This window comes from Lactuca sativa, chromosome 6 (assembly GCF_002870075.4).
Source record: "Lactuca sativa cultivar Salinas chromosome 6, Lsat_Salinas_v11, whole genome shotgun sequence".
Lineage (NCBI taxonomy): Eukaryota > Viridiplantae > Streptophyta > Magnoliopsida > Asterales > Asteraceae > Lactuca > Lactuca sativa.
Window position 1 is genome coordinate 170,041,431 of NC_056628.2, and position 24,705 is coordinate 170,066,135.

Genomic DNA, 24,705 nt, shown 5'->3' on the forward strand with positions numbered 1-24,705 from the left:
TATCGTAATTAATAACAATTAAAGTAAAATGTTTAGTAAATATTCTTGTTGGTTTGATGGTTGAATATTTTTGTGGTAATAGACGCTTATACATAAAAAATAAAATAAAATTATAGGTACTATCTTTATGAAACTGAAGATGTTGCATTAAAGATAATTGGAAAGCAATTATAGCAATATAAATTTTATACAAAAACACTTGTAGGTATACAATTAGTGTTCGAAAGTGTGGTATATATCGAGTTTAAGGTGACAATAAAAAATTAAACAGAGGATTAAACTTTGACAAAAATAATCTTTCTACTACAATGTATGATGCAAAAACATTAAAATTTACCAAGAGAAGTGAACTAATAACTATTGGAATATATAAACTCAGGATTTCAACACAAAAACTCTCATACATAATGAAGATCAAAGAAGACACTTGATAGGTTATGAAACTTGAACTATAGTTATACAACATTTTAAAAATCTTTCCACTCCATTTATTCACCCATCCGAATTATGCATCGGAGACCTTCACCTTTAAGCATCAAATCAAAAGCCTTATTGATCTCAGAAAATGGCAATTCATGTGTAATGAACTTCTCCAACTCAAGTTCCTGCACAAAATCAACTCAAGTTCATCATGCTTCCATGCCATTTTATTCATTTATAATTCAACTTTGGAGCTATAAAAAGGGTTGTTACCTTATTCATATACTTTTCAACCACAGAAGGAATATCTGATCGAGGTTTATAGTTTCCAAAAAAAGTTCCCTTCAGAGTCCTTTCGTTCAACAGATTCAATGGACTTGTCTTGAAAACAGCATCTTTATGTGGAACACCCACAAGAACAGCAACACCCCAACCCTGTAAAATTTTCAATATTTGTTATTGTGAAATTAAACATGAATCATTATATGAGTGAGATGAATTGATTAAATTCATACATCATGAACACATTCGAAAGCAGATATCATAGCATCAATATGACCAGTGCATTCAACACTCCTGTCAACTCCTCCATTTGTCATCTCTGCAATCACTTCTTGTACTGGTTTTTTGTAGTCTTTAGGGTTCACAAACTCAGTCACTCCAAATTTCTTTGCTGTTGAAGCCAAAAAAAATTTACATCAGATTCATCAATCATATCATATGTCTAGTTTTTATTTACAATTTCATGCAGCAAAATCTTACCAAGCTCAAATCTGTTGGCGTTGAGATCAACGCCAATTATCCTTGAAGCCCCTGCAATTCTTGCACCTTCAGCAGCCTGATCACAAAACGAGAATCATTAGCTTTTTTTTGGCATTGAATGAGCCTTTTTTGAGAAAGTTAGAAGGTCCATAAAACTCACAGCAAGCCCCACAGCTCCCAATCCAAAAATGGCGACAGATGAGCCTTTTTTAGGCTTTGCAACGTTCAGAGTAGCACCAAGACCTGAAGAAAACATGAATATTGATTAGGTCAAGAAAAACACTAAAATGCAATTGTAATCGGAGAATCTTGATTACGATTTTGTTTATGTACCTGTGGAGATCCCACAACTGAGGACACAGACTTTGTCAAGAGGAGCAAGAGGGTTGATTTTGGCGAGACAGCCAACATGAACGACGGTGTATTCACTGAAAGTTGAAGTTCCGACGAAATGGAAAATTGGTTTTCCGTTGATGGAAAATCGAGATTTTTGATCGTTAATCATGACTCCTCTATCGGTGTTGATTCTCAAAAGGTCGCACATGTTGCTCTCTTCTGATTTACAGTGGGCGCACTCTTTGCATTCTCCGGTGAAAACAGGGAGGACATGATCTCCGGGCTGAAGATCAGTCACACCTTCCCCAACACTCTCCACAACCCTGTTCATGTTTAAAAACTTATTATTAGATTATTTTCAGAATCAAAGATTAGAAGAAACCCTTTTTCGGTTTTAACAAGAATCAAACATACCCTCCAGCTTCATGTCCAAAAATTCGAGGAAACAATGGATTCTGACCCTGAAAAGTTCGAAAAGAAAGATTTATGATTTTAATTTTGGGTTTTGACAAGGATTGAGATCAAAACAGGGAATAATAGATCACCTTGGCTTCCCAGAAGTAAACATCGGTGTGACACAAGGAGGTGAAGAGGATTTTGATTCGAACTTCCATTTTCTGGGGTGGCGCCACCTCCACTTCTTCAATCACCAGTGGCTTTCCGGCTTCCCATGCCACCGCCGCTGTCACATTTACATCAGCATTCAGCAGTCAGCACAGTCAAAACTTTTTCTTCTTGTTAGGGAAATCACAAAAGAATGACTGAAATGTTTACCTTTGCATCGAATCACCTCGTTGGTAGTGCTCGACATTTTTATCTTAGTGTTACTTGATCGTTGAAACAAAGTATGAAAACAACTTCAATTGGGTTTGTTAATTGCTTGATATGAAGGAGTAATGAAGAATTGGGTATTTATAAGATGGGAGAGCATATTGATCGAGAAGGTTTGATTTGAGTTTTTAGAATCTAGTAAAAAAAAAGGCTAAACCAGAACTAGAAACCTGCCACAAGGTTTTTGTTTTGCTGGGTTTGGTTTGATCAAGTTATTGACTAATTAAACCCGAAGTTTAACGAAAACAAGAAACTGTAGTGTAGCAACTATTGATCGGTGGTTTCTTTAAACTCCAAAAATAACTTTAAATCCGAACAATAACGAGGATTTGATATGGAAGATTCTGTTATTAGTCTAACATTTTTATTTTGATTATAATTAATTGTTACCTCTTCCTAAAAGGCGTACGCAATGATCGGACTCCAGCCAACTCCATGGCCGCCGGACTTCTCAGGTTGGCGGTAAGTCCTCCTGTTATGATAATTTATTTGGAAAGGTCATTATCGTCATTTCATTTCAGTATTTTTAGTGTTATTTATTTCGGTTGTACTTGATCCGATTTGTAGTTTCCTCATTTCCTTCTTGGAGTTTTATGCAATGAAATAGACATTTCCTTCCCAAGAAGGACTACATTACAAAAAGAGGAAACTACAATGATCTCAGGAAATCGGATAAGGACAATTGAAATAAACAACACCAAAAATACCGAAATGACGATAATGACCTTTCCAAATATATTTTCATAACACCTTCGACTGTCTGAGCAAGTTTTAACATCGCGAAGATGATGAATAACAAAAGTGATTAAGAATATATGATGATTTTGGTGTAATTGTAGAGTTTTTATATTCCATAATTGTATCGAGGATTAAAAGGGGAAAAACCTTGTTCATTAGGTTCAGATAGCCTGGAATTCTACCGGCTAAAAGTCCTTGTTTGACGATGGCCAATCCCTCTTTCGGGAACCCTAATATCGATGAAGACACCAATGAAGCTCGAGATACGATTGATGTTCTTCTTTTCAAAACCCCGCACCCATTTTCTTCCGAATCGATTCTTTCAGGGGAGGGGGAAGCATAAGCAGAAGCAACAGGAGGGAGGTTTTGGTTCCTGGTTTTTAATGGAAACCCGAAACTTGTAAATCCAATCGTGCTCATCTTTCGAAGAGCTTCTGGGAGAATGATATGGTAAAAAGATTAGAGGTTGTTTCCTTTTTAGCCCGTAGAATGTAGATCTTCTTCTTCTTCAACAGCTTAAGTAAAATGTTTAATAGTTTGGATTTGGTAATTATGTACGTCCTCTTTATGGTGGGAAGTCACTTATCTGTGAAAAATGAAAATGGTCTGGCTTGAAATTCGCCACGTCTTCTCCGGGTTTTTTTTTTATTTTGACAAAACTGCAAATTTGGTCCTTGTGGTTTTCAAAAACCTTTGGATGGGGTCCAAAAAGTTTCCAACTTGCATGGAAGGTCCAAAATCAAGGTTTTTCTGGGTTTTTGGTCCAAAAAAACTTAAAAAGACGATTATGCCCTTTTATTTTCTTTTTTATATTTTTTTATAACTATTCTAATATTGTTTTAATTAAAAAATAAAGAAAAAAGAAAAAAAATATCCCCACTCCTCTCTCTCTCTCTCTCTCTCTCTCTCTCTCTCTCTCTCTCTCTCTCTCTCTCTCTCTCTCTCTCTCTCTCTCTCTCTCTCTCTCTCGGTTGGTCTTTTATGAACTTGAGATCATCTTATGAACACAAACACATTATCAAGAACATCCATATCTTTAAGAACACATACATACATCATATTTTCTAGGCATTTCTAAAAACACATTCATACATCAGAATTTTTGGGCTTCTTCTTCAAAACACACACACACACACACAAAATTATGAACATACATATTCAAGAATAACACACATCAGAGGAGGAATTTTATATATCTGCACTAGGAGTCTTCCGAGTTCCACCATTGTCCGCCATCACCACCTGCAACCACCTCCATCTCCACCTAGAAATCATCGAACGCCACCTGGTGATAGGGTTTTAAATCAGACGAGTTTCCCATATATGCACTTGGGTTAAGGTTATTCAGATGGTGGCGGCGGTAGTATGATCGAATTTTGGATGCCACCTCCATCACCATTTTTCTAGTTTCACAGATTTCAGATTATTGATTCCGCTGAAGGAATATCGATTTTTGTTGAAAATAAAATCAAATTTTGGAAAACTCATGTAAAAATGATAGAGAAGAAATTGATGATTTCTAGTTAGAAACCGTAAGAGTGAAATCAACACTTGGAGCTTATTTCTTCTGGTCGCCGGCGAGTGTGAACCAGATTGGGTGATTTTATCTGGTGAATTTGGCGGTGGTTACTTCCAGGGTTTTGGTGGCCTTCTCTCTTTTGCAATTTACTCTAATCTAGGTGTTTCAAATCATAGATCGGTGTCCATTACTCCATAAACTGCTTCCTCGCGATCAAATTTATGCCCTTTTCCCTCCGGATTCCTTACTATCTTTGTCCCCCAACGTGTGTGTGTGTGTGTTTACTTTACATATCCGTTTGAAGGTTACTTTGAGAAAGTTATGTGTTCATATCTAGAATCTGGGTTTTTTCAGATTAAAGGCGGAGGGAAAGGGAGAAGAGAAAAAAGACGAAGAAGGAGGTGTCGATATTTCCGATTTGCAGGTGAAGTGAGGTGAGGAAGATGGGAAAGAGAGAGAGAGAGAGAGAGAGGGCAGAGAGAGAGAACGGTGGGGGTGGGGGTAATTCTTTTTTTCTCTTTATTTTTAAAATAAAAAAGTCTTAGAATGATTATAAAAAATACAAAAATGAAAATAAAAGGGCAAAACCGTCTTTTCAAATTATTTTGGACCAAAATCACAGTAAATTCTTGATTTTGGACGGCCCATGCAAGTTGAAAACTTTTTGGACCCTATCCAAAGTTTTTTGAATACCACAGGGACCAAATTTGCAGTTTTGTCTTTTATTTTTTAGACAAAACTTCAAAAATAGTTCTTGTGGTTTTCAAAAATATCAAATTTAGTCCCTAAGTTCAAAAAATCTCATGGATCGTCCCTGTGGTTTCAAAACTTTTAACATTTGGTCCTTCCGGCTAACTCCGTTACCATTTAGCCGTTAAGTCAGGGACATTTTTGTCATTTCACTCCACAGGGACTATTTATGAAGTTTCCAATTACTTTTTTTAAAATAAATAATATTTAATATGCAATGGGTCCCACCCTCTCTCTCTCTCTCTCTCTCTCCACAAAGAAACTCACCATTGTATCTGCAACTTCAAATCCAAGTTCTCTTACACACAAAATACACCAAATGAAACCACAATAAACCATAATTTTGAAGATTTCAAATGTAACAAACGAATTGACGGTTCATATGAAGTCGATTGCAAGTATTTAGCCCGAAAGATGAAGTCAACATCCCCTGTCCCTCCTTATTCTTCTTCTTCTTATTCAACCACATGCCATACTCTACAGGCGAGCACTTCCAATGCATTGTGAAGTAATGGGGAAAGGGTATTTCTAGCAACACAACCCTGTCCCTCCTGATTTGTTTGGACTAAAAACCTTCAATTGAGTTGTAGGTTATCTCAAGCATTTCATCGATCACTTCCAGTGCACCGTGAAAGGGTATTTCCGGCAACACAATCCACTTATCCTGAGAAGACAAAGACTGAAAGTCACGTTTGATAAGTTTGCGCCACTCTGTGAAAGGGATTTTAGTTTTACCGCAAAATCGATTTTGAAAGATGACTGAAATCGACATAACCTTACCACAAAATCGATTTTGAAAGATTGACTGAAATCGTACATAACCTTACCACTCTGTGAAAGACGACTGAAATGGTATAAAAATGATTTTGAATGAGTGTAGGAACAGGGAACGATGATAGGCTGAGGGGATGCCTAAAAGAAAGATGACTGAAATCGTTGGTGATATTCCTTTCTCAGACACTATTACTATCGCCACTGCCCATCCATCTACCTTATTGCTCTAGTAGTTGTTCATGGCATCTTGCATCCATAGTTTGAAACACCACTTCACCTAAATCGACTTCATTTGAATGAGGCTTCACCTAAATCTCCTAATCAGTGTTCCACCTGCCCCCATATGAAACCTTTCCCTTTGTTGACCACCCATCTACTAATTCATTTGATTATTATCACCTTTATCAGCATATCTCTGAAATCTAGAATCAAACCTAAGAAATCGAGTTTGAGCACTAATACCTCCAACAAAGCGATTAATTATGAGGACTAATCGGTTTGATTACTTTTTAATACTCATCGATTTATCAGATTATCAGTTATGGGCATCATCCTTTTATTTCATATTTATTGTGCTAATAGAAGAAGGTAATCGGTAGACTTGATTAATTTGTATGAGGTCCTGTTTCTGGAAATGAAGAAAATGGGTAGGATGAAACCGGAAGAGAAGAGAGAGAGAGAGAGAGAGAGAGAGAGAGAGAGAGAGAGAGAGAGAGTGGGACTCATTGTATATTAAATATTATTTATTTATTTATTTAAAAAAAAGTAATTGAAAACCTCATAAATGGTCCTTGTGGAGTGAAATAACAAAAATGCCCCTGACTTAATGGCTAAATGGTAACGGAGTTAGCCGAAAGGACCAAATGTTAAAAGTTTTGAAACCACAGGGACGATCCGTGAGGTTTTTTGAACTTAGGGACTAAACTTGATATTTTTGAAAACCAGAAGGACCATTTTTGAAGTTTTGTCTATTTTTTATTTTTGGATAATAACTTAAAAGGTGGTACGTATTTTTTTTCTATCTATATTTTCTCATTAAATTTGTTGAACTGTTCAAAAACATCTTTATGACTTGCTAATATTAGAGGTTAGCCAGCTTCCGACCTATTTGATAGTTTCAGTGATGCTTCTATCATCTTCTTCGGCAAGGCTCCAATCATCTTTTCCAACCAACAATGTTTTTTCCGGCAAGTTGTAACATACACAAGCAATGTTTCGATTTTCAGATCTAGAACATACATCACACTCATATTTTGATTTCAGATAAAGAACACACACACATCATATCTAGATTTTTGAAATCTTTTAAAGGATCAGATCTTAAACAAAAATTGTGATGAAAATCAGAACTCAATTCATGTTATCTTCATCAGAAATCATGATGAACTTAGAAATGATGAAGAACCCAAAAATTGTGTTCATCCATAAAAAAACACACAAAAATGATTTCTAAGTGTGCGTTCGTGTTCATCTTTTTCTAGGTTTGTTCTTCAAACAAATGTATATGCACGAACATACCCCATTTGCAAACATGTACAAGAAGTCATACATATAAATGAATTTTTTTAGCGTGCACATACAAGAAATCTGATTACTTCTGCAAATCGAACACCCATATAAAATGGGTTCTTGAAAATCTTCATCAGATTTGCAAATTCAACTCCATCAGATCTACAAATTCAAGTTCTTCACCCGTTCTTGAAAATATTTTGTTCTAGACACCTGGGTTATGAAATCGATTATGAAATTAGTGTGTGGTCATGTGTGTGTGCTTATGTTCTTCATTAGATACGAAAATAGACATCAAAATAAAGAACTCAAATAATTTATGGGTTTATTCCCTGAGATGCGCCACTCGACCCTTGGAACGCCACCCATCTCCTTCAACGTGTTCATCTTCTTCCTAAAAGCCTTGGAGCGATTTTCAGATCTGAAATTAAACGAGCTCTAACAGTATGTATATGTTTATGCTTGAATATCATATCTGAAATCAAATGATCTTCAAGCTTAGGAGTGATTTTCATATATATTTATGTGTTCATGCTCGATATTGGAACAACACACACACTTCTCTCTTCTCTCTTTTTCGAATTCGATTTTCATATTTGTTTATAATGTGTTCATGCACATGAGAAAAAGAACATATTTGATGTTTATGTAATAGATCTGATGTTTAGTGGAGTTCTTGAATTCACAATAAAAGAGACGAAAGAGAAAAGAAAAACTTTGAATTTGAAACAGATATGATATTTATGTATGTGTGTTCATCTTCGCCGGAAAAATCATGAACATCGAAAGCTTGCCGGAGAAGATGATCGGAGTCTCGTCGGAGTTGTCAAATGGGTCGGAAACCGGCTAAACCTCCGATAGCAGGTCATAAGGATGTTTTTTTAACGGTTCAACAAGTTCAATGGCAAAATATGGACAAAAAAACTCAGTGACTAAACATATACAAATCAAAAAATATATTACCATTTTAAGTCATTATCATTTTTTTAATGTAATCATATAAAAAAGGCATTTGCAAAATAATGGCTTATACTACAAAATAATTTATGTCTATATATTTAGCAAAATGTTATATTCTGAAATTTCATACCTCATTAGTTGCAATTTGTATCACTATGTTAATTAATGGCTAATCACAAAAATTACAAAAAGTGGAAATCACCTCTAACTTTAATTACAAAAATAACAATTTATAGGTCAATAGCAAGTTAGCAACCTTAAACAAATAAATAGATGAATGGATCCAAAGTCAGTTGTCATCTTGCAACTATAATACAACAAATCAATCATTTTTTTATTTATATCAAGGAATTGTTGTACTTCTTCCTAAATAGCCATATCCTTTACATATTAAAACTACAACTCTTGTATTCTATGAATTATCTCCTATTGTTCAAAGTTTAAGGCAAATGCATGGGTGGTTTCCATTTGTAGAATTCCACCAAGTCTTTATTAACTATTGATCCATTATGCATCCAAAATGTTTCACTTGACTATGAAACTGTCTTGTTTTCTTTTGAAGTTCCCATAATATCCTACTAAAATTAGGACCATATACCCATAAACATCTCAACTTTCTGCCACGAGCAAGCATCTCCTCTATCCTTTTATCTAACAATATCATAACCAAAAGGATTAACAACTATACCAAATACTTTATGCCAATTTAAAGGATCATGTTATAACATCAAACAAACTTGGTAGTGACTCCAAATAGTCCAAAAGTTAAATGCCAATTCTTGAAGATGGCCATTTGATTGATATTTGGGAGTATTCAACAACATTCTAAAATGGTAGCGCCACATAAGAAACACAAATATGTGGTTGTGATCACCTGATAACCTGAAATATCGCATTTAGCTTAATACCTGAGAGCAAGAAGACACTATATGAGGAATCTTCTAACTCAACTAAAGTGCAATTTCTTATCCAAGAGCACCTATGATATTGATATACCCATCATTCGAACACATTTAACATAAGATGGTAGGAAGAACATATCAGCTTCTGCTTTCTTATGTGTACGAAATCTTGATTTAATTAGAAGCTTGTGAATCTTGACCTATAAGTTTATGTTAGTGTCAAAAGACAAGAACTTAGTATACCTTCCAAACAAAAATAGGATACAGAACACTTAACATTATCAACATTGCACAAATATATAGTTGTATGCTAAATTTCACAAATTAGCATTTTCTAATGATAAAATAAAGTCAGTTATCATTGTACAACGAGGGAGATGGAAAACGGAAAACAAGTTGTGTCGCTAAGCCTTTTGTATGGTAAAACCAATTCTTTTGAATACTACATCCATAGATCTAAGGGATATAACATTGTTATGCATGATCCGTTGTATTCTATTAAGAAGTTCCATTGCATCCGACGCGAGGAAACCAAACGTATCAAATGCAAATGGTATGAACACGTGTTGATTTACCATGCACGATTTCTCATATTTGGTGACTTTGCCTAAATGGAAATGAGATTATGAGTGTTTATAGTAGTCTATTTAACTATATATATGCGCTCTCTTTCAAGAACATGGTTTTAATCACAATAAGATAATCATGATCTTGGTAAAATATGATAGAAACATAAAAGGCTAAACCGGTTATCTTATGCAAAAGATAAATTTCATGTGAAACTCTACCAAAATACACGAATGTTATAACTATGATATGACCATGTGTGCTTGTAAAAACTTGATGAAGAAAGGTTATCTTCAAATTTACAAACTAAATTCATCTCTTCAGAATGGTAACATGTTTTATGAAATTCAAATTTAAGTTAGCATCCTATACATCGGCACCATATTAAATTGATGTTTCCTCTTTTGATCAGGGAAGAAGTGAATCATGTAAAATAACTATTCCTAATTAACCAACAACATATAATTTCAGAAAATCAACTATAATTGAAGAACTAATTATTGGAAATTATAAGGGAATAAGGCAAGTTGGCTATTTTCCTTTATCCCACATTGGTAGAGGAAAAAACATTTTGAGGGTTTATATTGGTTTTTTCTTGATAGACATTCAAAGGATTAAGTGGATCAAAAGATGGGTCAAGCCTACACACGTGCGCCTAGCCTAGCCTAGCCTAGTCAATGCCATGAGTACGCGAAAAAGCATGATTTAGGTGATGAAAACCTTCTAGAATCCTCTAGAAAGATCGGATAGATATCGATATCCTCTAGAATCCTCTCGGAAAGATCGGATTTACACATGAATTCTTTAGTATTCGCTATGTGTTTATCGTCTTCCATTACTATTGGAAACCCGATAAATTTGCATTAAATTAGGTTTGTTTGAATCCGGATAAGAGTATATCGATATTTGATTTGAAATTGAAACCACTCACAAGTCCCATTTACACATGAATTTTTGAGTATTCACTTTGCGTTTATCGTTTTCCATTACTAGTGGAAAACCCGATAAATCTGCATTAAATTAGGTTTGTTTGAATTCGGATAAGAGTAGATATCGATATCTGATTCGAAATTCAAATCACTCACAAGTCCCATTTACACATGAATTTTTGAGTATTCACTTTGCGTTTATCGTTTTCCATTACTAGTGGAAAACCCGATAAATCTGCATTAAATTAGGTTTGTTTGAATTCGGATAAGAGTAGATATCGATATCTGATTCGAAATTCAAATCACTCACAAGTCCCATTTACACACGTATTTCTGAGTATTCACTTAGCGTTTATCGTTTTTCGTTATTGTTGGAAAACCGATAAATTTGCATTAAATCTTGAGTTTTACTCTGTTGCTTACAGCTCTAGAAGCGAAGTAAAAGTCTGATCCATATAGTTTTCTACAATCAAAATCAACCATCAACAGGTCGTTTTTACTTTATTGTTTTGCGTTTAAGTTTGTCCAATAACATGACAATATGCTTCTACTCCTTTCTTATAATCAGATCTAATCGTGAAAGATCATCATGATTTTTGTACGAATATGGATATCAATATTAATAATAATTGAGTTTATTATCTTGCGACATCTCAACGTTTAATTCCCAATATTAATTATTGGTTGTTTCTGAAAGCATTTAGGATATTTAATCATAAATATTATCTACCCATTTGTTCATTTGACATTGTTAAATAATTCATTATTAGTTCATAATACGAATTATCAGATTGTTTAAATTTCAACATAGATTAGCATCCTTCATTAAATTCATCAATTTCAAGTTCGCAAATAAGAAGAAAATAACGATATATAGAATCCACGAACTCGGGAAAACACGAAAAAAGGAAATTAAATTATATGAGTACCCCATTGGCCCTTGAGGCAAGAATTCGTTGAAAACGTTCCATGAGGCAAGGTTACTCCCATCATCTATCGACTCTTCTGATAGGATAATGAATAGTGATTTTGACAATTTCTAACCGACACCTTAACTTTTAATCATCCTTATAACATCATTCTTGTAAATCAACTTTACCACAATACCCTCGATAGATAAAGAGTGGGCAATTGAACCCTACTCGAGGTAGACACAAAATGATATTATTGTGTCCAAAATAAACATCTAATACGTCCAAGTGGTTGTTATACAATCTTCGTTGGGTAATATATAATGACTTTAAGATACACTTGTTCCTTTGATGAATGTTTATTTAGATTCTAAATTATATTTATTTACCGAAATTTATAGTTGCTATTCTTATCCAATTCATGATGTTACATTAAGAGAGGTGATGATATACTAAAATATTAGATGGGAAACCATTTAAATCCTAATTATAATTATATATATGGAGCTTAAGGTGACCATAAAACATCAAACCAAGGTGAGTTGCATGTTCGATTTTGCAGAATCTATGATATACATGAATGCTAAATGTTCAAGGTCTGCATATTATCGTATCATGAACTGTTTACATCCAAGTTCTATATAACCCATGGGAAATGTCAAGAGATGTTTCGAATCGGTAAGAGGATTAAACTTTAAAACAAATAAGCTATCTGATGTGAAATTGGGATTTCATTACCAATACATTCATACATAATAAGATTAAAGAAGGCACTTGATGTGTTATGAACTCTAATAATATACAACAGTTTGATCTATAATAAGATCAATGAAGACACGCCATATGTTATGAACCACAATACAACATTCTGAAAATCTTTCCCTTCCATTTATTCTCCCATCCGAATTATACATCGAAGACCTTCACCTTTAAGCATCAAATCAAAAGCCTTATTGATCTCAGAAAAGGGCACTTCATGTGTTATGAACTTCTCCAACTCAAGTTCCTGCACAAAATCAACTCAAGTTCATCATGCTTCCATGCCATTTTATTCATTTATAATTCAACTTTGGAGCTATAAAAAGGGTTGTTACCTTATTCATATACTTTTCAACCACAGAAGGAATATCTGATCGAGGTTTATAGTTTCCAAAAAAAGTTCCCTTCAGAGTCCTTTCGTTCAACAGATTCAATGGACTTGTCTTGAAAACAGCATCTTTATGTGGAACACCCACAAGAACAGCAACACCCCAACCCTGTAAAATTTTCAATATTTGTTATTGTGAAATTAAACATGAATCATTATATGAGTGAGATCGAATTGATTGAATTCATACATCATGAACACATTCGAAGGCAGATATCATAGCATCAATATGACCAGTGCATTCAACACTCCTGTCAACTCCTCCATTTGTCATCTCTGCAATCACTTCCTGTACTGGTTTTTTGTAGTCTTTAGGGTTCACAAACTCAGTCACTCCAAATTTCTTTGCTGTTGAAGCCAAAAAAATTTACATCAGATTCATCAATCATATCATATGTCTAGTTTTTATTTACAATTTCATGCAGCAAAATCTTACCAAGCTCAAATCTGTTGGCATTGAGATCAACACCAATGATCCTTGAAGCACCTGCAATTCTTGCACCTTCAGCAGCCTGATCACAAACAAACCATTAGCTTTGTTTAGCCATGAATGAGCTTTTATTTCGAGAAAGTTAGATATTTAAGAAAACTTACAGCAAGCCCCACAGCTCCCAATCCAAAAATGGCGACAGATGAGCCTTTTTTAGGCTTTGCAACGTTCAGAGTAGCACCAAGACCTGAAGAAAACATGAATATTGATTAGGTCAGGAAAACACCAAAATGCAATTGTAATCAGAGAATGTTGATTACGATTTTGATTTTGTACCTGTGGAGATCCCACAACTGAGGACACAGACTTTGTCAAGAGGAGCAAGAGGGTTGATTTTGGCGAGACAACCAACATGAACGACGGTGTATTCACTGAAAGTTGAAGTTCCGACGAAATGGAAAATGGGTTTTCCGTTGATGGAAAATCGGGATTTTTGATCGTGAATCATGACTCCCCTGTCGGTGTTGATTCTCAAAAGGTCACACATGTTGCTCTCTTCCGACTTACAGTGAGCGCATTCTTTGCATTCTCCGGTGAAAACAGGGAGGACATGATCTCCGGGCTGAAGCTCAGTCACTCCTTCCCCGACACTCTCCACAACCCTGTTCACGTCAGTTCAATTGATCAGATTTTTTATCCGATTACAAAACCTTTTCGATTTAATACAAGAATCAAACATACCCTCCAGCTTCATGTCCTAAAATTCGGGGAAACACGGGATTCTGACCCTGAAAAGTTCATCGGAAGGTAACCAAGATTCAGGATTTGAGGTTTTGACAGAGATTTAAGTAAAAGGGCCAGTAGATTGGTTACCTTGGCTTCCCAAAAGTAAACATCGGTGTGGCACAGGGAGGTGAAGAGTATTTTGATTCGAACTTCCATTTTTTGGGGTGGCGCCACCTCCACTTCTTCAATCACTAGTGGCTTTCCGGCTTCCCATGCTACCGCCGCTGTCACATTTACACTCATCATCAAGCACCGTACCAAACTTTTTCTTCTTGATAGGGAAATCACAAAAGAAAGAATGAAATGCTTACCTTTGCATCGAATCACCTGGTTAGTAGTGCTCGACATTTAATCTTTTTTTGTTATCTGATCGCTGAAACAGAGAATCTGAAAACAACTTCAGTTGAGTTTGCTAATTGCTTGATATGAAGGAGAAATCTGAAGAATTGTGTATTTATAGGTCGAGGGAGTGTATATACCAAAACTGTAAACCGACCACCAGGTTTTGATTTGCCGGGTTTCCATCGATCAAGACGTTGACAAGTTAAAACCACCGTTTAACGAAAACAAGAAACCATAAAGCGCCACTGATGCGTGGTTTTCTTCTAAACAATATATAAATTGGGTCCACAGATATTTCTAAGTCAAAAGATTCCAACAAAAGAAGGTTAAAACTTTGGCAAATTACATGAATAGACCCTGAGGTTTGGGATAATTTGTTTGTTTGATCTTAATTTTTTTAACTCGTATTTATGATTCGATTTTCTTTAAGTTTTGTCCCTAACATATCTTAACATATTTACTTTTTACAATTTATTAATATCTTTTAGTTATTACTTCAATTATCAAACCAGCAACCTTATCTAACCTCATATTCCTTCTTCAATAATCTAATCATCGGACACTACTATGTTATCTTCACCTCCAACAAACATCACCGGCTACCACCAACAACCACCGGTCACCATTTGCACCAAATCAAAATCAAACAAATCAAAACCAAAACCTAAAATCAAAGCTAAAAACCAAATCAAAATAAAATAAAAATCATAATTCATAACCAAAAAAGTCAAAACTAAAAACCATATCTTATAATCAAATCAGGTGAATGTATGCAAGTTGTGGAAGATACAATTATACATGTCGTTGTTATTAACTTTGAAATAATAATTTTATACTAAGTATATGTTAAACGTTGTATGTATTTTGAACATATGGTAAGGTAGACACATATACGGGTGCTACCTTCTCATTAGATGTTATTCATTTAAACATTTTTTCATGGCTTTCCTTTCTTTTTGCTGTTAAATAATAACATTCTTCTTCACAAACGTCCCAAGAAGTAGACTTGTCAATGGGACGAGTTTAGAGTCAATCACCATTGATCCAAACCTTTTAAAAAATTAAAAAATATGACCCGCCTCGCTCTAATACTAACTCTTACGCTTTTGAATAATCAAATCCATATATGGATCTACCGAATCAACGAATACACAACTCATTGACCCGACCATTTTATAATATTAAAATTTCACAATTTTGATGTATGTCACGAAGTAATATTGTTCAAAAAAGATAAAATATTTACGTAAATAAACATACATTACTTAATACTCAAAATCCAATACAATAAAAATTACATTTTATTTAGACATAGAGTTACATAATTTTTTGTTATATAATATATATATATATATATATATATATATATATATATATATATATATATATATATATATATATATATATATATATATATATATACTAGCCGGTTACCCGCACCAAACACCGGGTGCAAATATTTTATTTAGAAATTAGTGTGTAGAGACGATTATTTCCTTTGTGCAAATAGTTTACTATATACAAAAAATTATCAATAAGATTTATGCTAATAGACACGAAATCAGGCATTAGATTGAAGGGAGAATATATATTTGAAAGCTCATAGTTGTGAATTACAACAATCTGCAATCATGTAGTTTTGTTCATTTAGAACATGTACATATAAAAGTCGATGCACCAATATATTATAGCTCTGCATTAAAAATCAAATGATTATATAAGATACACATATGAAAAAATTGTAAAATAATAAGTTGTTGATTGTATATTATTAATCACATAAAACTTCTTTGTACACCACGTTTGATGTGTATATTTCATCATTATCAAACTTTTTTTTTTTTTTTCAGAATTCCGACTTTATTAATATCGATTCTGTCATATAAACTCGTACGTTTGGAATTGTTTGTCCATTAGATTTATTGGTTGTCATAGAAAAACTAAGCTGGATTGGGAATTGTTTTCTTTTCGGTTTGAATAAGAACATCTCATCGTTAGACTGACATAGATGAATTCTTGGCAAAAATACTCTTTTTTCAGCAAACTTACCAACAATTATCTCCACATTAATGACATTTTGCTGGAAAGTTATACATATCACTATGATGTCATTACATAACTCATTTAAGGGATCAATCATTTATCTGATAGGTAAAATTAATATAGCTACTTAAACATTTTTTTATGGTTTTTATTAATTGCAAGTTGGTTTCTATATACTTTTTCATAAATCTCCATTTCATTACAATCAAGATTGTGCATCGCTACAAGAAAAGTGCTTTTTAGAGACAACAAATGTTGTCACTAAAGGTTAATAGCGACGACGGTTGTCGCAGATAGCTTCCTCGTTGTAGCTCTGTCGTTGAAAGTTTCGTTTCCGACGACATCAATGTCATCGCTGAAAGTGATTTGAATTAGAGACGACATGTTCTCTTTAAAGGTAAAATATTACTCGATTATACAATTTCTTTTAGAGGCGACACGTTGTCTCTAATTGTAATAAATTAGTTAAATAAAAATCCGTTTTAGAGACGAAGAAAATTTATTGTTGCTGTAAGAGAGATTTTGCATTTTGAAAACAGGTAGCATTTCATATGATTTCTAGTTTAATAATTTAGTTAATTATAAAACTTCAATCACGTGATACAGACTGGCTGGAAATAGATATGATTTGTTGCATGTAGACATATAAATTGACATATCTCGTCTTCTTCGTTACTGGACCCTTTTCGGCTTTGATTGTGAGGAAAAAATTGTAACTTGAGGTCTTCATCCATTTCATGAATACCTCGCTAGTTTTGCACCAATGTTGGTTAACCACCACATATATTTTATAACTAAAAAAAAAGAACAAAAAAAAAATTAAGAACAAAAGATACCCAAAACTGGATTGGCTGCAAAGAATGCTTGAAATGAAACTCAAAGCATCATTTACCAATGCATAATTAATTGAAGAATCAGGTGATGTTCAAACAAACAGATGTTGATAAGTGATGAAGGGGTGAAGGTGAAGCAAAATTTGAAGTTGTCTTGCTATGAAAACACCATCTGGACATTGTTTTTTCTTCTCATTGTCCTTGCACACTGTTTTTTTATATTAATAAAATCATTTTTTTATAGTTTTAGGACGATATTGCCCCTGCACACTGTTTTTATAATTAAAAAAAATCAATTTTTACAGTTTTAGGACCATATTGCCCCTGCAAACTGTTTTTAAAATAAAAAAATCAATTTTTATAGTTTTAGGACCATATTGCCCCTGCAAACTGTTTTTAAAATAAAAAAAAATCAATTTTTATAGTTTTACCGCAACATATTGTTTTTGTATTACCAAAATTTGAGAACCTGCCATTTGTCAATCTGGTAAATGAGGCTTCTTTTTACTTGGTTTATTGGTGGTGGTGTTGGTTTCTTGAGGGCTTATATAGCCTTTGCCCAGCATATGCACCTTACCAAGATGAATCTTGTATTCTTTGACTACACTTAAACCCTAATTGGGAAAAAGAACAAATGTTATAATAAGAACCTTCATATGGTATAAAAGGATAGATACAGGTTCAATGAACACAAATAAAAATGTTTGTTGATTATAAATTCATTAAAGCTCCTCACCTTAAAGAAAATTATAATAAAATAAAAATAGACGGAAAACATTTACTAAAGCTACATGCTTTAAATGTGATTCATATTTCATAATACAAGAAACAAAAAATAGATACAAGCTTCAAAAATAGATCTTAATTCTATAAATTATTTGTGAAAGATGATAGAAATACCTCTCCCGCTTTAACCGTGATGACATGAGGTGTAAAACCAACACCAGGTGCACCTATCAATCATATAACATAACAAAATTTAACAAAATACAAATTAATATATTAAAAAGCATCCCAATTTAACCCTTCGTTAAGAATATAAACCACTTAAGACAGATATGTCCTTCATCTTTTCTTCCAAAAACATCTTGATCACTACCATAAAAAGAATTATAATTTATCAAAAACTTAAACATCATAAAGTTATTAAGAAAAATTAATCTCCCTGTTCTTAAACATCATAATTTATCAAGAACATAAAAGTACATAACAAATTAAGGCCTAAGGGATGTGGTTTCATTTCCATGGAGAATAGTTGGATGCAATGTATGAATTTTAAAAAGGGCCAAATAAATCTAGGTCAACTAAAAGGTCAAGATTAGAAAAAAGAAAGAAATGGTAAAAAAAAAAATCATCTCCCTGTTCTTTACGTTCTTTACAGGTTGATATTATTTACACCTTGGCTGCCAAATTACCACCTATTCTTTACTACCTGTTCTTTGTTTGGAGATTCTTGTGTGATTAAAGTAGCAGCTTTGTATGAACTCTGTTTGTTTGTTGAAGCTTCTATTGCAAGATTTACGTCCCATATCTGCAAATCAAAAAAGATACCCATGTCTAAATATTATGAGTGGTCTGTTCACATACCTTTGTGGTGGTGGTGAGAAAAAAAATCATTTTTTGAATCAAAGTGTTGAGATTGAAGAAGGAATGATACTTATACCTCGACGGATGTGGTGGAGTAGTGGCGGAGTTAGTTTAAAGAGAGAGAGAGAGCTAGATATGGATTTTGGTCGGGGCTCGTTGCCGGAAAAGTGGTGCGAAGGAAGAAAGATGGTGGAGACGGCGGTCGGTTGAAGGAGATAACTATCCGATCCGAATCTACTGTGGGAGAGATGACGATGAAGGAAGTGACGGTACCTCTTCAATTAAGGTTTAAGTGTACTCAAAATAAGAGAAAATGATAGGTTACACAATATTTTTTTTAGTAAATTAAAAGTATTAAATGGATACGTTTTTTTTTTCCTTTTGAGTTACATGCAGAATATGGTTGTAAATTATGTATTAAGGTTTGAACCTCTTAAATTTCAAGAAATATAGAATATGCTTTATATAATAGTAAAGATTAAATGAGACGGATTATAAGTGGAGGGAATCAACAATAATCTATACCCAACCCATTTAGTAAAATGGTAGACGGGTATGGGTCGTAAATCGATAAATGAATCGAAAATTACAATCCAAACCTGTAAAGCTCTTATGGGTTTGAAGCAAATCAGGGTTAAAACCCGCTCCATGGACATGTCTATCAAGAAGTTAAGAGGTTGAGTAAAATGAAAACTAGTCGAATGAAAGAACCGATCATGGAATGAAGGTTTGAATTAGAAGATATATGTTTCAATACTCATATTGAACCTGATCTAAATACAATTATTGATAAATCCAATGAAATGATTGATTATGGTAAGTGGTATATAATTTTGATGGATCCTAGTGAACTTTTGGCGAACATTGAAGCATAGATCGGTAAAGTAAAGGTTGAAGCTTTGAGTCAAAAGAAAATCATGGACAAAATATAATGCTGGCTTTCTGCTTGTGAAGAGGAAAATTAGAATGAAGATTATAATCTAGTAATGGCCCTTGCCTTTTTATATTGTTATATGAGTTTTAAATATAAAATTTGAAAATAAAACAACATAAAATTTTATGACGTTGTAACTTTATTAAAACAAAACTCATATGTAATACCTTTTAGATTTTGACTTTTATTATGTTTTTGTATTTTATATGATAACTAGGTGTGAGCCCCGTGTATTACACGGGTTGATTTAAAAAAATATTAAACATTAAAATATAAACAAAAAATATTTTTTAATGTATAATTTTAAAATAAGGAAGAAAGAAACGTATTTATTGCAATTTAATATCAAATATATGATATTTAATACTTTACATATATAAGTATATGATTTTAATTCTAAACATTGAAACAAACCAAAAATTGACAAGTGGATAATATTTAATTTCAAAAATACTACAAAATGACAAGTGTCAAAACTAATGAGAGATTGACATGTAGCAAAAAACATTTATTTATTAAGGAAGATTTATATTTGGATTTTGTAAGACAATTTGTATTTGGAATTTAAATGATGTATGTTAAATTTGGATTTCATATGATAGTTTGTATTTGGAATTTAAATGATGTATGTTTAGTTTATATTTTATATGACAGGTTGTATTTTTATAATTCTTTTAGAGTAAATCACTAAAATTGTCTTTATGGTTTAGTTAAAAACTAGGCGAATGCCTACGCGTTGCGCGAAAAACACCTATATAGTTGAAGTCTTTACAAATATATGTTTTTTTAAAATATAACAATAATAATGTTGTTAAATTTGATATCATAATTCGTATACTAAGTGATATAATATATTGATTATTTTGAATTATATGATAATATACTGCATTATCTTAATAGTTTGAATGACTTCTACCCGCGAACTAGACGTGAATAAAATTAAATATAATATATGGTTGAATGTTATTTATAGTTGTTATTATTGTTAATTAATTTTTTAAAGTTTATTTGCTTAATGTTTTAATTCTATCATTATAATTATTTAAAACATCAAACATTGTTTTTTGAATTTAAATGTAACAATATAATCATTTATATAGAGTTATTTTTAACTATTGTTACTGTAAGTTATTTTAAGCTACTTATTTGAAAACTTTTAACGATTATAAAAATATCTTTAGGAAATATTTTAGTTAAGTTGAGATTACAGTTTAGTTTTTTCATTTATCACTATAATTTATCACTTTTAACTATTTACAAAATATTCTTTGGTTTTTAAATGGAAATGAAATTTATATTTAAGTTAACACTGTAATGTTATATTTAAGTTAACAATTTAAGTATTTTTGTCCAAACTGTTCAACAGTTGTAGCTTTAAACTGATGATGGTTTACATACAACAACATTTTAAATCTAATAAATTAAATATAATATACTAAAAATTAAAGACATAACTTTATAAGTTGAAGAAAATATATTTTTTTAATATTAAAATTTAGTTTATATATGATTACACTTTAGGTTTTATATTTATTTAACCTTATTAACCAACTTATAATCATTATTAGAAAGAAATTGAAAAGTTATGGGAGTTTCAAATGAATGTGGTGAAAGGAAAAATGAATGGGAGTTTCAAATGAATGTGGTGAAAGGAAAAATGTTTCCTTTATAAGTATACTAGGCGAATGCTCGCGCGTTGCGCAGAAAAACCTATAAAGTTGAAGTTTTTACAAATATAAGTTTTTTTTAATATTTAAATAACGTTGTTGTTAAATTTGATATAATAAATTCTATACTAAATTGATATATAATATATTAACTATTTTGAATTATATGATAATATATACATCTATTATAACTTCATAATCTCAATCGGTTGAATGACTTCTACCCGCGAGTTACACACGAATAAAATTAAATATAATATATGATTTAATGTTATTTATAGTTGTTGTTATTGTTAATTCATTTTTTAAATTTGTTTCCTTAATGTTTTAATTACTATCATTATAATTATTTAAAATATCAAACATTGTTTTTTTATTTTAAAGCTAACAATATAATCATTTATATAGAGTTATTTTTAACTATTGTTATTTTAAGTTATTTTAAACTACTTATTTCGAAACTTTTAATGATTATAAAAATATATTTAGGAAATACTTTAGTTAATTTGAGATTAAAATTTAGTTTCTGCATTAATCGCTACAATTTATCACTTTTAACTATTTACAAAATATTATTTGGTTTTTTAAATGGAGTTGAAATTTATATTTGAGTTGACATTGTAATACACAGAAACACCTATATAGTTGAAGTCTTTACAAATATATGTTTTTTTAAATATAACAATAACGTTGTTGTTAAATTTGATATAATAGTTCGCATACTAAATTGATATAATATATTGATTATTTTGAATTATATGATATATATATATATATATATATATATATATATATATATATATATATATATATATATATATATATATATATATTATGACTTCATAATCTCAATCGTTTGAATGACTTCTATCCACGAGTTAACATTAATAAAATTAAATATTATATATGGGTTATTGTTATTTATAGTTGTTATTGTTGATTAATTTTTTAAAATTTATTTGCTTAATTTTTTAATTTCTATCATCATAATTATTTAAAATATCAAACATTATTTTTTGATTTTAAAGGTAACAACATATTCATTTATATAGAGTTATTTTTAACTATTGTTATTGTAAGTTATTTTAAGCTACTTATTTGAAAACTTTTAATGATTATAAAAATATCTTTAGAAAATATTTTAGTTAAATTGATACTACAATTTAGTTTTTGCATTTATCACTATAATTTATCACTTTTAACTATTTACAAAATATTATTTGGCTTTTTAGTGGAACTGAAATTTATATATTTATGGTGAGTAATGTTATATTTAAATTAAAAATTGAAGTATTTTGTCCAAACTATTCAAAAGTTGTAGTACTAAACTGATAATGGTTTACAAACAACAACATTCTAAATCTAATTAATTAAGTATAATATGTTAAAATTTAAAGGCATAACTTTATAAATAGAAGTAAAGATATTTTTTTAAAATTGAAATTTAGTCTATTTATGATTACACTTTAGGTTAGATATTTATTTAATTTTATTAACCAATTTATAATCATTATTAGAAAGAGACAACAATTTATCAATTTTATCTATTTATAAAATATTATTTAGGTTGTTTAAGTTAAACAAAAATTTATATTTAAGTTGACCCTATAATGTTATATTTAAATTAATAATTGAAGAATTTAATATAAATTTTTCCAAAATTATAAAATGATAATGGTTTACATCCAAAAATATATTAAAACTAATAAATTAAATATAATATGTTAAAAGTTAAAAAACATAATTTTATAAGTATAATAAAGATATTATTTTAATATTGAAATTTAGTTTATATATGATTACACATTAGGTTTGATATTTATTTAATCTAATTTACCAAATTATAACTATTATTATAAAGAAATTGAAAAGTCATAGGAGTTTCAAATAAATGTGGTGAAAAGAAATAAGAATAGGAGTTTCATATAAATGTGGTGAAAGGAAAAATGCTTCCTTTATAAGTATACTAGGCGAATACCCGCGCGTTGCGCAGTGGGATAATTATGTAGTTTAATATGGTTCTATATGGTTTAATGTATTGTGAATAAGCCATACATAAAACTTGTATGCGATTAAATAGCATGTATATTTTTTGATTTACAGATTTTTTATCATAATAAATAATGAAATTTTTTTACTATTAGTTTAAAATTTTAAATGTAATTTTTATGTACACATTAGTATCTAATGTAATTAGTTGATGATTGATTAGATATGGATTCTCATATGTGGACGTCTATTTATGTTGAACCTCATAAAAATACATATTTAACGACTTTTGTTAGTTTTACTATTGAATAGAAAATGGTGCCGTATTTTAAGTAAATATAAAAAATCACATTCTCAATCTATTTTAAGACAGTGACATATTTTAAGTTAATATAAAAAATCATATTCTAGAACTAATGAAAAGAAAAAAGGGAGCCAAATTTTTTAACTATAATAAAGTTGATTCCAATTAAGAAGTGCTTAATCGAAGATAATATCATTCAATAAACATCATAAGATATTACATTATATTCAAATTACATACATCATTTTTGTAAGAGTCATTCAAAATATATGAGACTATAGTGCCTAATACAACAATGTAATAACCAAATGACCCTAACATATTTTAAATGAAATATAATTATAATATATTATCTATGCAACTAAATTTCTGCACAACATGTGGGATTCGTCTACTATATGGTATTCTTCTAATATATTATATTATAGTATAAACATTATATTTGGAAAACCACTTTGAGTTATATTGTAGTTTATAACATTAAATTTGTGATGGGATGTATTTGACACACATTTGTGTATTTATATCTATATTATATATTTAAAACAAATCTTATATAAACATCCAACCTAAATATTCATCTTCAAGTTTTCTTTCTTCGCCACGTAAACAAACTTTTGTTATAAAGCCAAAAATGGAATAAAAGACACTTAATTGTATGATCATGATATATTGTATTTGATTGGGGCTTGTACAAAACATGAATGAGATATATTATTAATTTATCTCTTGTTT

The 24,705-nt window shown here is 31.2% G+C and overlaps 2 protein-coding genes across 5 annotated transcripts; both read right to left on the minus strand.

Annotated features, from left to right (window-relative positions):
• Positions 1–346: 346 nt before the first annotated feature.
• On the minus strand, positions 347–3,642 carry LOC128126734 (alcohol dehydrogenase 2-like). Of its 4 annotated transcripts, none has more exons than XM_052764779.1 (12): positions 3,235–3,642; positions 3,100–3,109; positions 2,740–2,821; positions 2,293–2,375; positions 2,064–2,200; positions 1,933–1,979; positions 1,516–1,841; positions 1,343–1,425; positions 1,183–1,258; positions 936–1,093; positions 694–855; positions 347–605 (listed from the first exon to the last, which is right to left on the minus strand). In XM_052764779.1, the coding sequence occupies exons 1-12, from the start codon at positions 3,505–3,507 to the stop codon at positions 489–491; spliced, it is 1,554 nt and encodes a 517-aa protein (XP_052620739.1). In that variant the 5' UTR covers positions 3,508–3,642; the 3' UTR covers positions 347–488. The 4 variants fall into 4 exon arrangements, with proteins under 4 accessions (XP_052620739.1, XP_052620740.1, XP_052620742.1 ...); XM_052764780.1 differs by having other exon boundaries at positions 2,293–2,345; positions 3,235–3,641; XM_052764782.1 differs by lacking the exon at positions 3,100–3,109 and having other exon boundaries at positions 2,293–2,345; positions 3,235–3,375.
• Positions 3,643–12,621: 8,979 nt separating this feature from the next.
• Positions 12,622–14,788, minus strand: LOC111901948 (alcohol dehydrogenase 2). Its single transcript, XM_023897819.3, has 9 exons — positions 14,583–14,788; positions 14,359–14,495; positions 14,227–14,273; positions 13,822–14,147; positions 13,650–13,732; positions 13,492–13,567; positions 13,246–13,403; positions 13,003–13,164; positions 12,622–12,914 (listed from the first exon to the last, which is right to left on the minus strand). Exons 1-9 carry the CDS (start codon positions 14,617–14,619, stop codon positions 12,798–12,800), a joined length of 1,143 nt encoding a protein of 380 aa, XP_023753587.1. The 5' UTR covers positions 14,620–14,788; the 3' UTR covers positions 12,622–12,797.
• Positions 14,789–24,705: the final 9,917 nt, after the last annotated feature.